The sequence below is a fragment of the Chaetomium fimeti genome, assembly GCF_033439085.1.
Source record: "Chaetomium fimeti strain CBS 168.71 chromosome Unknown B0H64scaffold_5, whole genome shotgun sequence".
NCBI classification, from domain to species: domain Eukaryota; kingdom Fungi; phylum Ascomycota; class Sordariomycetes; order Sordariales; family Chaetomiaceae; genus Chaetomium; species Chaetomium fimeti.
Genome location: NW_026944333.1, coordinates 3,869,857 through 3,883,643, shown reverse-complemented (window position 1 = coordinate 3,883,643; position 13,787 = coordinate 3,869,857). Strand labels below are relative to the sequence as shown.

The following is a 13,787-nucleotide window of genomic DNA, read 5'->3' as shown; positions in this document are numbered from 1 at the left end:
GCAACGACCTGAACGAGACAACCCGAGTCAACACAACCGGCACAACCAACAACACCGGCAAGAGCGACAAGGGCAAGGCAATCGACAGGGGCAATAAGGTGCACAACAACAAACCCAGCGCAGCCACCACCACCAACAACAACAAAAAGATGGCTAACACCACCAGTGCCGCCGGCCCCAGACCCGTTCCCAACAACACCGGCGTCAGCAACCCACCCCCGCCCCCAGCGACGCCGAGCAAAAGCAAGGCCAAGGGCAAGGGCAAACAGCCCGCCCCCCTCGCGACATCGACGGCACCCGGCCGCGCAAGCGACAACCCAAGCGCTAGCGGCAGCAACCTCGCCCAGCACCACAACAACGGAAACGAAAACGATAACAACCCCACAACGCCAAAGAAACCCACCAGCACTACGGCCGACAACAACAACAACAACAACAACAACAACAACAACAACAACAACAACAACAACAACAACAACAACAACAACAACAACAACAACAACAACAACAACAACAACAACAACAACAACAACAACAACAACAACAACAGCAACAACACCATCACCACTCCCGGCGGCGGCCCGCGCACGCCGCTGCCGACGTCGCGGCCCAGCACGCCCCGGGTGCGGCAGGCGGAGGCGGCTGCCGCGGCGGCCGAGCTGGCGGCACGGGTGAGCCGTGGCGCGTGGACACACGAGGAGACGGTGCGGCTGCTGTTGTTGCGGTGTCGGGAGGTGGGGTTTGAGGATATGGGGGTGGTGAGTTCATTCTTTTCTTTCTTGCTTGCTTACTTGCTTGCTCTTTCTTGAGGGGGTTGGTTGCGGGGTTGATGGCTCAGTAGCCCACATCGATATATTACCTAGAGAATGATGCTAATGAAATGGTGTAGCATTTGCCTGGTCGGGATGCTGCGGCGTGTTTGGATCGGTTGGCGGGGTTGGCGGTTAAGCATGGGTATGAGGAGTATATCTGAGTGCTTGGGGAGTGCTGGTTTCTTGGGGGACTCTGGGCTACCGAGATACTGGCTACCCGCAGGGTGGTGAGCTGGGAGATTGCACATGGAGAATAGGCGTGGAGCCGGGAGGATTGAATTCGGCTGTTGGGGTTTTTGGGACTCGTTGGTGAAATCGAGGCTCTGGGTAAGGAGGGAAAAGGAAAGAGAGTTTCCGACAGAGCAAACAATGGAACGGGTAGTCGGCTATCCAAGGCGCAGTTCTCTCGGTGGGTGAACCTTGGCATGCATACGGGGCCCTGCTTCGAGAAAGTACCGAGCATGCCCAGGCTTCAGCTCGCTAGCAAACGCAAGTGATTTGACGGTTCGTCTGCAACATCATGCACCAGCGATACTAAGCCTCAAGCTAAGCAACCTAAGGCGGACGAGCTAACACGGGACCAGAGCCTCATGCAAACCTGACACAACGTCCTCGGTCCCGGGAACCTTTAATAATAGTTACCTACCTAAAGTAATAACAGTGTTTCCTTTTCAACCACCTCTACACTCTCCAAACCCAACTCTCAACCCCGACTCAGTTGTCACTTGCTAGCCCCAACCACCAACCGCCAACCTCCAACTCCACCACCCGCAACCGGGCACCAAAACACAAACAAACACAAATGGACATACTCCCACCACCAAACCATCCCCAAACCCGACCACCCCAAAAACCAACCCCACCCAATCCAACGCCCTCAGACACCACCACCACCACCAACCCCAACCCACCAAAGCCACCCCCAAAACCCAAAAAGCCCCCCATCATCACCCTCATAGCCCTCTACATAGCCGGCGGCTGGAGCCTCGACATGGCCCAGCTGATCATCAGCGCGCTCCAACTCTCCACCGGGCCCATCGCCGATACCGACCCCGACATCTACCTGACCCTCCCCCCTTACGCAGCCACCCTGCAGCGGCTGGCGGTAGCATGGACGAGTGTGGGTTTGGTGGCGCATATAGTTTTGGGGTTTCGGGTTGCTGGGCTGGAGGATGATCATGATGCGGGTCAGGGGAGGGGGAGGGGGAAGCTGGTTACGGGGGGGTGGGTGCCGTGGAGTGTGCTCAGTTTGGCGGTTTGGGGGGTGTACGTGGGGATGCAGACGGGGGAGGGGGGGCAGAGGGTCTGGGGGGAGACGGCGGAGTGTCGGGAGGTGAGGCCGACGCTGTCGCAGTGTGATTTGCTGTGGGCGACGTGGGCGGTCGGGTGGGTTTATGTGTGAGTGTTCTTTTGGTCGTTTTCCTTTTGTTTGTTCCGTTTGGCGTTGGGCGGACGGTTGCTGACTTTGGGCAGAGTGCTCCACTTGATACTACTTGGTCTGTTCGGTTTGACGTTTAAAAGGTTAGGGCCGAGGGTGGAGAATGGCCTACCCTCAGCCCCTGAAACTGAAGAAGTCGTTGCCCCTGGAACGGGAGAGGTTGTTGGTGTGGCGGACGCGCCCCGGGACCGGTGGCCACCGTTGAGTTGATACTTCACTCCTAGAGTTAGAGGCGAGCAGAAAATAAACTCGATGCTCTTGTATCCGGGATAAGGAGGCGAGATCCATAAATGGGCGACGGCAAAACGAGAAAAGAAAGAAAAAAGAAATGGTCAACGACAGTGACAGGTTCTTGCAAAGAAACGCATAAATCTCCGGGTTCAATTAAGTACCAATAGCTATTAAATCATCGCTGACACTAGGCTATGCCCCCATAATGCCCTCCCTCAGTTTCCAACCCTGTCCTCACGACTTCTTCGTATCACTTGAGAAGCTTACGATGGTGGTATCAAGCTCCTTTCCTTTCTTTTTGGACTTCGAACTGGAGGACGAGGACCCATTGGTCGAATCCATGCTCCAGTAACTCGAGCTCTTGCCGGATGAATCCTTGGTCGAGTAGCTCGTACTCTTGCCATATGTCTTCTCCCATGCTTTGTCTTGCACGTAAGATTTGGCCTTTTCATGGGGCCGGCCGCCTGCGCAGTACACAAGAGTATCCAGACTATCCCACTTCCGGGAGCTTGACTTCTTGGATGGCATCTCGAGGTCGGAGGTCGGTACTCGTATTGAGCAGACTGTAAGTGTTTATGATAAACGGGGGTTCCCTGGTGGTCTTTGGGGAGCGTGTTTGGAAGTCTGAGAGTATTTGTAGGAAGGGGGAGTATACGCGAGCAGTTCTTATACCCACATGCTGAGTTCCAAAGTCTCGGTGCAAACACATGTTGGGGGCACCAAAGACACAGTTTCTTAACTCCAGGGAGCCACAATGTTTGCTCCCCTGGCTTGCCGTGGGTTAGTCAAACCCGCCTTTTGTGATGAGATGAGTACAATTTACCTATGGCTTGCCTTATTCCTTATAACTACGTTTATATCTAGCCATTGCGCCCCTGACAACAAGCAAGCCGTGGCTCGGAGCCGCAGGATGGGGGACATACCTCAAGTGTGCGTGTCGGGTTGCCCAAGCATGGCCAGTCACAACATCTCCCGCCGCTGGGGGGTATTTATTTTGTGTCTCTTTAGTTCTCTAATGTTGCCGACATCTACACCCACCCACTCTCCGAACTCTAGGAGCGTCAGACCTCCCAACCCCAAGACTAGTACAACGGTAATTACAGGGTCCCCCATCGCCGGAAGGCAGAGAACCTGCGAGTGAAACATGCCGTCTAGCACCGCGGGCATAAAAGAAATAACAACCGCTCCTACAGCTCAACTAGCTTAAATGTACATTTTAGACCCGAATGGTCACTCCAAGCCACCACTCTATCGGCGGGCTCTCCCACGTGGTCTTCCCTTATTATGTTGCCCGGTGATAGGATCCCGACGTCTTGCGCCCTCAGCCCAGCTACAGCAACCTTGTCCATACGGTTCGGTGGAAACGGCTCCTTCCCGTCAACACCCCAAGTAAAACCAGGATTGCCAGGGTGGAGCTCAACCCATGCATCAACAAGCCCATTGTCCTCGACGAGCGTGCTATCGGCGGGCAACACTGGGTTGAAGTCCCCTGCAACAATGCCCCGGCCTGCACTACGTAGCAGGGCGGCGATTACAGAGACTTGCTTGGGTCGAAGGGAGGGTTGGATGGGGAGAGAGTCTAAATGTACGTTGACGAGTCGAATGCGGGCACCTTCGCCAGGTTTACCGTTACCAGCAGCCGACGGGGCGAAAACGTCACAGCACAGCGCATCCCGTCCGAAGCGGCTTGGATATTTGACTCTCCACACAGGACCGGGTTTCTGGAAGCGCACCTTGGAGAGAAGAGTGATAGTTGTAAATGATTGTCCAGCCGGAAGGACGGCGTCTGCATCGCTAAGAAACCAACGCCGGCGGATCTCGGGTTCGTTCAACAGGACCATGAAGCCTTCGCGAGAGAGTTCTTGGAGAAATATGACATCAACAGCTGGAGAGAGGGAGAGAGCATGCGAGAGAATGGCTGAGAAACGTTGCCCTGGAAGGGGTGAGGAGTAGTCCACATTCCAGGTCACAAGGGTATATGGCCGGTCAGTCGCTTCTTGTCCATCTTGGTCGTCTGAGGGCGTCTCTTGTGCAGAGTCTACGACACGCCATCGATTGCCGTTTTCATCGAATTCGTGCCATGACTGGAAGGACGCGGGCGTCCCAGCTGGCAAAGGCGTATCTTGCCACCAAGAGAGGATTTTGGTGCGGAAGTTTGAAAGGAAAGCCATGATGCCGCTTTTTTGCCGGAGAAGGACGAAGGACGCGGGTGGATTGTTGTTGTTGAGCGTGGAGCCGTTGTTGTGGTGAATTCCTCCGTACAGATTAGGTAACCCGTTCCCGCTGAGCCGGGCCGTCTGAGGCCTGGAGCTTTCCGGCCCGACCCACTGTAAGCCACCCCCAAAGTCTGTCTCCCCGGAAAGGTTCTAAGAGGGGCATCAACTACCTGTCAAGGGCCTGCCCGTTACAGATGAACGTAGCCGTCAAGGACGTGGTCGTAGGCAGGTAAAGTTTTACAGTTGCAATTTATCCTAGAGCGGATTTGGCTAGTCCGTGAAACGAAAGTTCACAGCTGTAACTCTGTTGGCCTCACCAAGTCAGTTACCCAGCTGTTGACAGCAAGCATCGTGTGACCCCTGAACTCAGGATGGAGAGACAACAACAAGAGCGTCTTTGTCAAAAGGAGTCACCTGTAACATAACGTAGGCGGTGAACTGGTGATTGACGCTCCTCAACTCCGTTTGGCTCGCCCAAGTTCCTCAACACATCTTGACATCTTGATGCCTTTAACTGCCACCCACTGCTCTCTACGAAACACTTATTCCACGGAATAATGCTGCATCCAAGAACACCAAAACTCTTAGGCGCGCTGTTCCTCGCCTGTGTAGCAGCCGTCCCTGCAAGGGCGGAGCATGCCGGCAGGTACACAGATGTCGCTACAAACATCCACTCCCGCGGTCATAACGACGCATCAGGTTACCTGTTTGGAATGATGACACCCAAAGAACCCGGGACAGACTTCATCGCTCAGATCGTTGCGCCCTTGGTGGATGGCGCCGGATGGGGAGGTGTCTGCTTCGGGAGTTCCATGACCGGCCCGCTCCTACTCGTCACATGGTACGTCTCGGCACCACCCCGAAGGAGGAGGAAGAAGATCGAGGTTGCAACGGTCGCCGTATCTTTTCCACCCCAATGGCGACGGCGGCGAGACTGGTGAGGATGCAGACATGATGGAACAGAGTTGCTAACTCCCCTCCTTATCCAGGGCCGACGGCGACCAAGTGATGACCGCGGGCCGTGTAGCCGAGGACTACACCGCAGCGGGCACCGTTCCATACACAGCCAACTCCATAACCATCTACCCTATCAAGCAGGGGACGTTCGTCAACAGCACGCACATCTCATCGACCTTTCTCTGCGAAGGGTGCATCAACAGCGACTCGTTCGACACCAAACCGACCGGCCGCAGCAACCCCAGCGTCTTCTTCGGCTACGCCTACTCGCCAACGCCCGTCGACGACCCCTCCGACATCGACACCCGCCTCTCAGACCACACCGGCGAGGGGGGCGGGTACGGCGGGTTCCGCGTCATGCTGGGCGATGCCAAGTCGGACGAGTACGACCGGTACGCGGCCATGGCGGGGGGCGGCAGGGACGGTATGCCACCAGACCCGTCTCCGTCGGCAACTCCGGCTCCGACCGCGAGCCCGACCGCGAGCCCGACTACGACCCCGCTACTGCTAGCCCCGGGCCCGACAAGCGAGGCATGGGATGGGTGTTGGGAGGATGAGTGCGAGATGCCGGAGGGGTCGGACTACAGCCACAGGGAGATACCCCTCGCAGAGCTCATTGCCCTGGTGGTTGTGGGCTTGGTGTACGTGGTGCGGGCGTTCATGTCCTGAGTGGACTACCGTTAAAAGAAGCGAACGAGCCGGATGGGGGTTCGGCTGATGGTCCATGGCCTTGGCCGTTGAGGCAAGCGTTATTCCCTTGAGCAGGTGCGTCGCGAGGAAGGTTCGAGCTGTGACTTGAGTTAGCCCTGGATAAGAACATGGACTCGTTCGTTTGCCCACCCTTGTGCTTTCTGCTCGGGAATTGTGGTCTCTACCCAGCTGGTCTAGGCGCTGTTCCCAACGAAGAACTTCGTAATCTTCTGACTTCCGTCGGCTTTTGCCTTGGCCTTGGTAGGGCTTTTGTAGGTGTTGCTCGTAGCGCTGATCTTGCCCCGCCGCTGCGGTTTCTCCTTGACAGGCGACATCGTCTTGAAGGATGGCCCTTTCTTAACCGGCGGTTCACCCGGATCGGGCGATGGGCTAGCCTCCCTCTTGATCCCCTTCTTCGGCGTGCCCATCCCACCACTGCTAGTAGTCTTCCCGGGGTCTTCCGCACTCTTCAAGGCCGTATCTTGCCCTCCTTCACCCACCCCCGTACCTTCCTCAGCCCCCGCCTCAGCCTTCAAACTCCCTCCCTTCTTCTTCTCCGCCGCAGCAGCAAAGAAGTTCGCAATATTCGCCTTATTCTCCCTACTCGCCACAGGGATAACAAAACTCGGCGAGTTATTCCCCACCTTCCCAACCTCCTTACTGACCGGATACACCTCCAGCTCCCCCTCAAACGGCCGCAACAGCCCCTGCAACTCCTTACTCCACTCATCCCTCCCCGGATCGAGCCACTTCCACAGCGCCTCGGACCCAGGCTCCAAAATAACCGGCATCCGATCATGCAGGAACCGCAACCGCTCATTACTATCCGTCGTCACGACCGTAAACGTATACAGCGGCGCCTCCCCCTCCCCCTCATAGCGCACACAATCCCACAGCCCGGCAAAAAACATCAACCGCCCATCCTTCCGCTTCACATAATGCGGCACCCGATCCTTCGTCGCACCCCCACCACCAGAGCCCGTCTTCAGCCACTCGTAGAAGCCCTGCGCGACCACCACGCAGCGCTTGCGGCCCTTCATGCCGGACCACAGCCCGCCGGGCGTGGCCAGCGAGTCGGACCGGCAGTTGATCGTCTTGAGCAGGCTGCTGTAGTCGGGGTTGCGCTTGGTCCAGGAGGGCACGAGGCCCCACTTCATGGACTGGAGTTTGTAGCGTGTTTGGCTGGCGTTTGGGGTGTCCGTGGGAGGGTATGTTTGGTCTGCGGCGGTGGTGTCTGTGGTGGTGTCTGCGGTGGTGTCGGCGGTGGCGGCGGTGGTCGTGCTGCTGCTGCTGTCGGTGTTGCGGTCGGTGTGAGCTGCCCTGGAGGTGCCTGCCCCGCGGTCGGACACGTCGGCGCGGTACACGACGCCGTGGTAGCCCGGGGCGAAATTGTAACTCTGGCGCGGGGCGCCGTCTCCCTCGTCAGCGGGGGCGTCGTTGACGGGCATGTCGTCGTTGTCTTGTAGCATCTGGCGGACTTGCGAAGGCCGCTGCAGGATTGTTAGTGAAGGATGTCAACGATAAAGGACAATAAATGGAGGAAGCCCGGTGAATGCGTAGACCGACTCGACCATCGCAGGATGAGGGGTGTTGCCTAGGATCGCCACTCACCAAAGCCATTGCGTATCGACCGCACATGTTGGCGTTTTATTTCAAATTGGCGGTAATGTCAAGATAGGTAACTCTCATGCGGGTTTAAATAACGAGGATTGAGAATATATGAGCTGGTACGTTGATGCTAGATTCCGCTCTTCTGTTCAATTGTGATGACGTCGGTGATTGAGGTGACGCGACTTGGGTCAGCGGGGAATCGCGAAGACAGTCACCAGGTCACGTGAGCCCATTAGAAAGCCGACGAAGCGGGAACATCCCCCTTTTGTTCCAGCAGTACTCCTGCTCTAGCAAATCTAGGAGTGAGCGAGAAACGACCGAGATATGAACAGTTAGATCCGGATTTTGCAAATTCCAACAACTCCATGCTACCGTACCAAGAAGAAAGAGCTTGTCGACTACCCAGCAACAGCCACCATCCCCCCTTGTTCCATCCCGCCCATCATCCCACTCCGCCGCTTCTCAAACCTCGACTTCCGCCGAATCATCTCATCCTTCTTCCAAGCATCCTCAAACAGCGTCGGCTTCGGCGAGACCTGGTGATCGCGTATCCCCAGCCGCCTCACCACCTGGAACGCGCCGGTGCCGATCGACATGCTCTGCCCCATGATGATACACTCGCTCACGCCCTGGATGCGATCCCCCTTCATGCCGGCGGCCGCATCAAACAAGTGGTCGGGCGTCTTCTCGAACGACGCCAGCTGCAGCACGCTGTCGCGCATCTTGGCCAGGCCGAAACGGGTGATGCCCAGGATCTCGCCCTTGTAGGTCATGACGTCGGCCAGCAGGTCCATGTGGCGCGGGTCGATGCCCATGTCACCCATGACTAACCCGATCTCGTTGGCGATAGTCGTGCGCGCGGCCTCGATGCCTAGCACGTCGCGGCATTCCATGACCGAGTTGGTCACGCACTTGGTGCCGATCACGCCCTCGGTCGTCATGCACGCCCGCAGCCCGTACCCCTCGACAAGCACTTTGTTCTCGTTCTTCTCACTCGTCTGAATGATGGCGCGCGCGGCTTCGGGGTATCCTGAGATGGCGACCTGCGGGAGCATGCGCTTGAGGAAGTTGACGCGGAGCTGGAAATCAGCGGCCGACTCGTCCATCGCGCTGGAGATGAGGTGGCCCTTTTCCACGGCAGCCGCCCGGACCCGAGCTGCTTTGCGCGCTGCGGTAACGTCCTGCCACGTGTTACGGACGATCACCTCGACACGATCGCGGCCGATCCGCAAGTCCTCAGGCTCGATCTTGAGTTTAAGCTTCTTGGCCCGCACGATAGCGTCGGCGATATCCTTCATCGTGATGCCGAGCTGCATGTCCGATAGTGCCTGCAGGTCCACCTGGAGAACAATCTTGGCGACGTCCGGGAGCCACTCGTCGTCGATGTACGAGATGACGTCCGAGATGTATGTCTTCTCGATCCTGCCCTTGACCACACGCGCCGCCTTGATATCCACCTTATTCTCTAGCTTACAGCTGATGACGGGTGTGCTAATGGTCTTCGAGGCGTTGATGATTTCCTTGATACGCGGCACACCCTGCGTGATGCTCATACCAGCGACACCAGCAAAATGGAACGTCTTGAGCGTCATCTGCGTGCCGGGTTCACCGATAGACTGTGCTCCGACGGCGCCCACCGCGTGGCCAGGCTCCACTTGTGCCTTCTTGTACTTGTGCAGACACATATGGATGAACTGCCGTAGTGTGCGCTCCGACACCTTGGCGACGCGGTCGACGTGGGCCCGAGCCTTAACTTGAATCCTCGCTTGTCGAGCCGCGTCGTCGAGCTCGTCCTCCTCGTTGAGTTCCCGCCGCAGGTCTCTCAGCACATACTCCAATGGCTGGCAGGGCTTTCCAAGGGTGTCGACATCCATCTCTGAGTCGTCTGCCTTCACCGGCTCCCACTTGTCGACTTCTTCCTTCATCGCCTTGTCATCCGGAAGGCAGGGATCCAACCCCACCCCCTTCCGAGCCTTCGCCAATTTCATGGCGCGATCCATGACATAGTCGCGGATGGTGTTCAAGTAAACTCTGGCGCTCTCGTGCTCGTCGATGGCGATCAAGACGTCGTGTTCCATGCTCTGACTGATCGTCTCGTCGTCGTACTTGATCTCCTCGTTCGTGACGAGATGGCGCCTAACATACTTACTCCGCTCCTCATCCAGGATTGTCTTGCTCATCTTTTGGATTTCCCAGGGCAGCAGCGACGTGTCTGAATTGCTCCACGTGATGCTCTGCGCATGGTTCCACGTCCTCGTGAAGTCTACGGGCTTGGCATCGCCTTCCATATCAACGGGGTCGAGCCGATCAGCGCCATACTGGAACTGAACAATGCCTCCCTCCGATGTTCGAACGGTGTCGTCGTATTGTGTCGAAAGGTCTTCCAGTGACTTCATCAGTCGTCGGGACATGTAACCTGTCTCGGCTGTCTTGACGGCCGTGTCGACGAGGCCTTCTCTACCAGAGATAGCGTGGAACAGGAACTCGGTCGGGACCAGACCGGTGTAGAAACTGTTCCTCACGAAACCCTTGGACGGAGGTTGACGCGCGTTCTTGTGGAAATGCGGCAGACTGCGGTCCTGGAATCCATCGGGCACACGCTTGCCGCCGATAATCTGTTGACCGACGCAGGCAACCATCTGGGCCACGTTGATGTTGGAACCTTTAGATCCGGAATTAGCCATGATTAGCGGAGCATTGTTTTTGCTGAGGTTCTCAACACAGTAATCACCCGCCTGCTGTCGGACTTTGCTGAGAATACCAGAGATGGAGTTTTCGAGCGTCTCCTCAAGGTTGCAGCCGGCGGCCTTCTCCAATTTTCCTTGCCTATAGGTCTCGATGAGATCATCGCACTTCTTGTAGGCGTCCTCGACAAGTTGGGCTTTGTGGCTCGTCAGGGGCCCCGACGGCCACACATCCCCCACACCAATCGAGAACCCCCGAAGCGTCAGGGTTCTGGCGCAGAGCTTGGACAACCGATTCATCGCGACCGCCGCATAGTCCGGCCCAAAATCACGGAGGATCACGTAAAAGACCGAGTTCTTCTTGCCTCCTCCGACCGTGGACTTGTCCATCCTCCCGCACATAACTTCCGAGTTACGAACAACCAAGAAGGCGTCATCAACGTCCATGTCGGGAATCTGGCCATCATTCTTCTTCGTAAACACTTTATTCTTGGCCTCCAAGTTCACAAGGACGGGTGACTCTTTGTTGGGCCGCATCAGGACGTTGAAGATCTGCTTGCCAGTCCACAGAGCCTTGGGCTTGATGATCGCAGGAGGGGGGAGCTCGAGATGGGTGTCACCCAAAAGCATCTGAGTGCAGACATAGGTGAACGACGCCCGGTCGAAGAAGATATCCTTGCTGCTCAGAAGGTAAGCCGCAGTGATGAAATCCTGTGTAGCGGCAATGATCGGCTCGCCGTTCTTGGGCGTGACGAGGTTGTGTTTGACGCCCATCAAGTTGATGGCTTCTGCCCGAGCCTCTTCAGTCTGTGGAACGTGCAGGTTCATCTCGTCTCCGTCGAAATCGGCGTTGTACGGGGTGCACACGCATTCATTGAGACGGAACGTCCTCCAGGGTCGAATTTTGGCGAGATGGCTCATGATACTAAGCTTGTGTAGCGAAGGTTGCCGGTTGAAGAGGACGACATCGTTGTCTTCTAGATGGCGCTCAACAACATCTCCGTGCTCTAAGCTGTTGGCGTGTTTCTCGCGGAGACTTTCATTGCCGATCTTTAGGTTATACTTGGCCCCATCCTTCTTGATGATACCTTGGGCGCCGGGCCAAATATTAGGCCCGGTGATGACGCGCTCCCTCAACTTCTCGATGTTCGCGTGATTTACCCGCTCTGGATAAGTCAAATTCTTGGCCACCAATTCGGGAACTGCCACCTGTTCAATGCTCAGGTTGGGATCGGGCGAGATAACAGTTCGTCCGGAGAAGTCGACACGCTTGCCCGAAAGATTGCCACGGAACCGCCCTTGTTTGCCCTTGAGGCGCTGACAAAATCCGCGAATCGGCTTCCCGAAGCCGGGTTGGTAGAGACCCGGTACATCGCTGTTGACATACATGCCCACTTGCAGCTGCAAGAACTCCCACTGCTCCATAATGACCGGCAACGCAACCCCCTTCTTCAACGACTCTCGCAAGTGACCAGCGTAGAGAATGATTTCTGAAAGCTTGCTCGTGATGTCGTCCTCGTTGCTAGCATTCTCCTGCGCAACAGACGGCCTGATGCAGATGGGAGGAGCTGGGAGGTATTGCCACAAGAACATGTCGGGTCGACCCTCGGAGGGGTCCAACCCTAACAGTTCACAATCGGTCTGACTAATCGTCCTGAAGAGGTTCAAGACTTTCAGGGGATTCAAGTCCTCCATGGCCTTTCGTGTATGTTTCTCCAGCTCGGGCGTGTACTTCTTGGCCTGGTCGAACGATGCATCAAACTCGACTTTGCTCTCGGGCGCAATCTTCTTTTGGGCCGTCGATTTATTGTAGGCCGAGAACTTGTCATGCACAAGCTTCATGACGCTCAACTTCCGGATGACGCCTTGTATGGAACCACAATGCGGGCATGTCCTCGCCTTTCTGCACTGCTCGTTGATTCTTTTCAATATTCCTGATCGCCTCAGATTGTCGATCCCAGGGCGGCGCAGTTCTTTCAGGAACTGGCGCCGTTCGGGCTCCTGCAAGAGAATTTTGGCGCAGTCCTTGCAGATATTTTGTAGTGTCGCTTGGATGTACTTGAGGTAGCCGATGTGGAAGACGGGTAACGGCAGGCGAACGTGGCCGAAATGACCAGGGCATTCTTGCAGCCCCAAGTGGCATGTGCTGCACTTGCTTTCGCGGTTCGTGCTCGAGGTTCCCTACGGACTTTTGTTAGCCCTGGCAAGCGAAAATGATAATGCGCTCGAGCTGCTCACCAGGCGTGGGTCCAGGGGTCCATGGGGGAACGCCGCTCGCCTGTTTTCCACATCGTAGAGCAAATTGTCGGAGACTTCAAGAACACCCTGGCTCACTATGTCTTGGTGCGATCTAAGTAGTGACAACGCATTAGTTTCCATCACCGAAATGGTAGGGCGGCGGGGTGCTCCGAGGGGCGCCTACTGAACCCCGAACTTTAACGCCTTGAACCGCTTTGGGAGCTGGTCAACCAGCTGCTCCTTGCGCCGGCGTGCTTTTTGTTCGATAGCCATTTCCCCTCTGCAAATGTGATGGCAAGTTGCAAGTCAAATCGCGAAAATTACGGGATGCGCTCGATGTCGCTGTCCTCGGCTACCTGCTCATAGCGGGCAGGGCTGATTGTGTGATGAAACGGTTGGTCGATGGATGTCAAGATCGGACGGAGTATCGGATAATTGAGGAAAATGCTATCGCTCGATAACGTGTGTCCAGTGTTTCTTTTACGGGTGGCGGTGGTGGAAGGGCAAAATGAAGTCTCGGTGTTATCAACAACTTCAAGTTTCTTGAGGTCCAAACTCAAGTTCGCGAACAATTTTTGGAGGCGGGGCAAGACATCCAGCAATGACTCCAATTCCAAGCGTCGTGCCCCACCACAGTCCGTGAATCCATGCAACCTTATGCAGCATCCGCGCTCCGCCAAGGTGCATGGGCCGTTTTGGCTTGGCGCGAACGTTCCACCCCGCGATGGCTTGACGACTCACCGACTGTGGCGTCGTGCCGTATGTCAGCGACTCGGACTGCGAAGTGAGACGGGAGCATCAGCCTCAGCTCAGCTCGGACCACCTCGTCCTGCCTGCCGGAAACGGTCGACGGCCCCATGTCCCCGCCAACCAGCAGCCACGGTGTCAGCACACTCCGTCATCGTTTGCT

General features: G+C 56.5%; 5 protein-coding genes across 5 annotated transcripts; 2 read left to right on the top strand and 3 right to left on the bottom strand.

The window, feature by feature from the left end:
* Window positions 1-1,321: 1,321 nt before the first annotated feature.
* Window positions 1,322-2,214, top strand: B0H64DRAFT_464299 (uncharacterized protein; the record flags this gene model as incomplete). The annotated part of the gene is made up of 1 exon (XM_062807621.1): window positions 1,322-2,214. Exon 1 carries the CDS (start codon window positions 1,615-1,617, stop codon window positions 2,212-2,214), a length of 600 nt encoding a protein of 199 aa, XP_062658569.1. The 5' UTR covers window positions 1,322-1,614.
* Window positions 2,215-3,483: 1,269 nt separating this feature from the next.
* On the bottom strand, window positions 3,484-4,721 carry B0H64DRAFT_402470 (Endonuclease/exonuclease/phosphatase). Its single transcript, XM_062804235.1, has one exon. It carries the CDS (start codon window positions 4,650-4,652, stop codon window positions 3,669-3,671), a length of 984 nt encoding a protein of 327 aa, XP_062658568.1. The 5' UTR covers window positions 4,653-4,721; the 3' UTR covers window positions 3,484-3,668.
* A 533-nt stretch (window positions 4,722-5,254) lies between these two features.
* B0H64DRAFT_375770 (uncharacterized protein) lies at window positions 5,255-6,323 on the top strand (the record flags this gene model as incomplete). The annotated part of the gene is made up of 2 exons (XM_062802437.1): window positions 5,255-5,538; window positions 5,687-6,323. The coding sequence occupies 2 exons, from the start codon at window positions 5,255-5,257 to the stop codon at window positions 6,321-6,323; spliced, it is 921 nt and encodes a 306-aa protein (XP_062658567.1).
* Window positions 6,324-6,538: 215 nt separating this feature from the next.
* B0H64DRAFT_325168 (uncharacterized protein) lies at window positions 6,539-7,982 on the bottom strand (the record flags this gene model as incomplete). Its single annotated transcript, XM_062800686.1, has 2 exons — window positions 6,539-7,834; window positions 7,956-7,982. The coding sequence occupies 2 exons, from the start codon at window positions 7,980-7,982 to the stop codon at window positions 6,539-6,541; spliced, it is 1,323 nt and encodes a 440-aa protein (XP_062658566.1).
* Window positions 7,983-8,353: 371 nt separating this feature from the next.
* Window positions 8,354-13,150, bottom strand: B0H64DRAFT_325077 (uncharacterized protein; the record flags this gene model as incomplete). The annotated part of the gene is made up of 3 exons (XM_062800682.1): window positions 8,354-12,820; window positions 12,878-12,989; window positions 13,062-13,150. The coding sequence occupies 3 exons, from the start codon at window positions 13,148-13,150 to the stop codon at window positions 8,354-8,356; spliced, it is 4,668 nt and encodes a 1,555-aa protein (XP_062658565.1).
* Window positions 13,151-13,787: the final 637 nt, after the last annotated feature.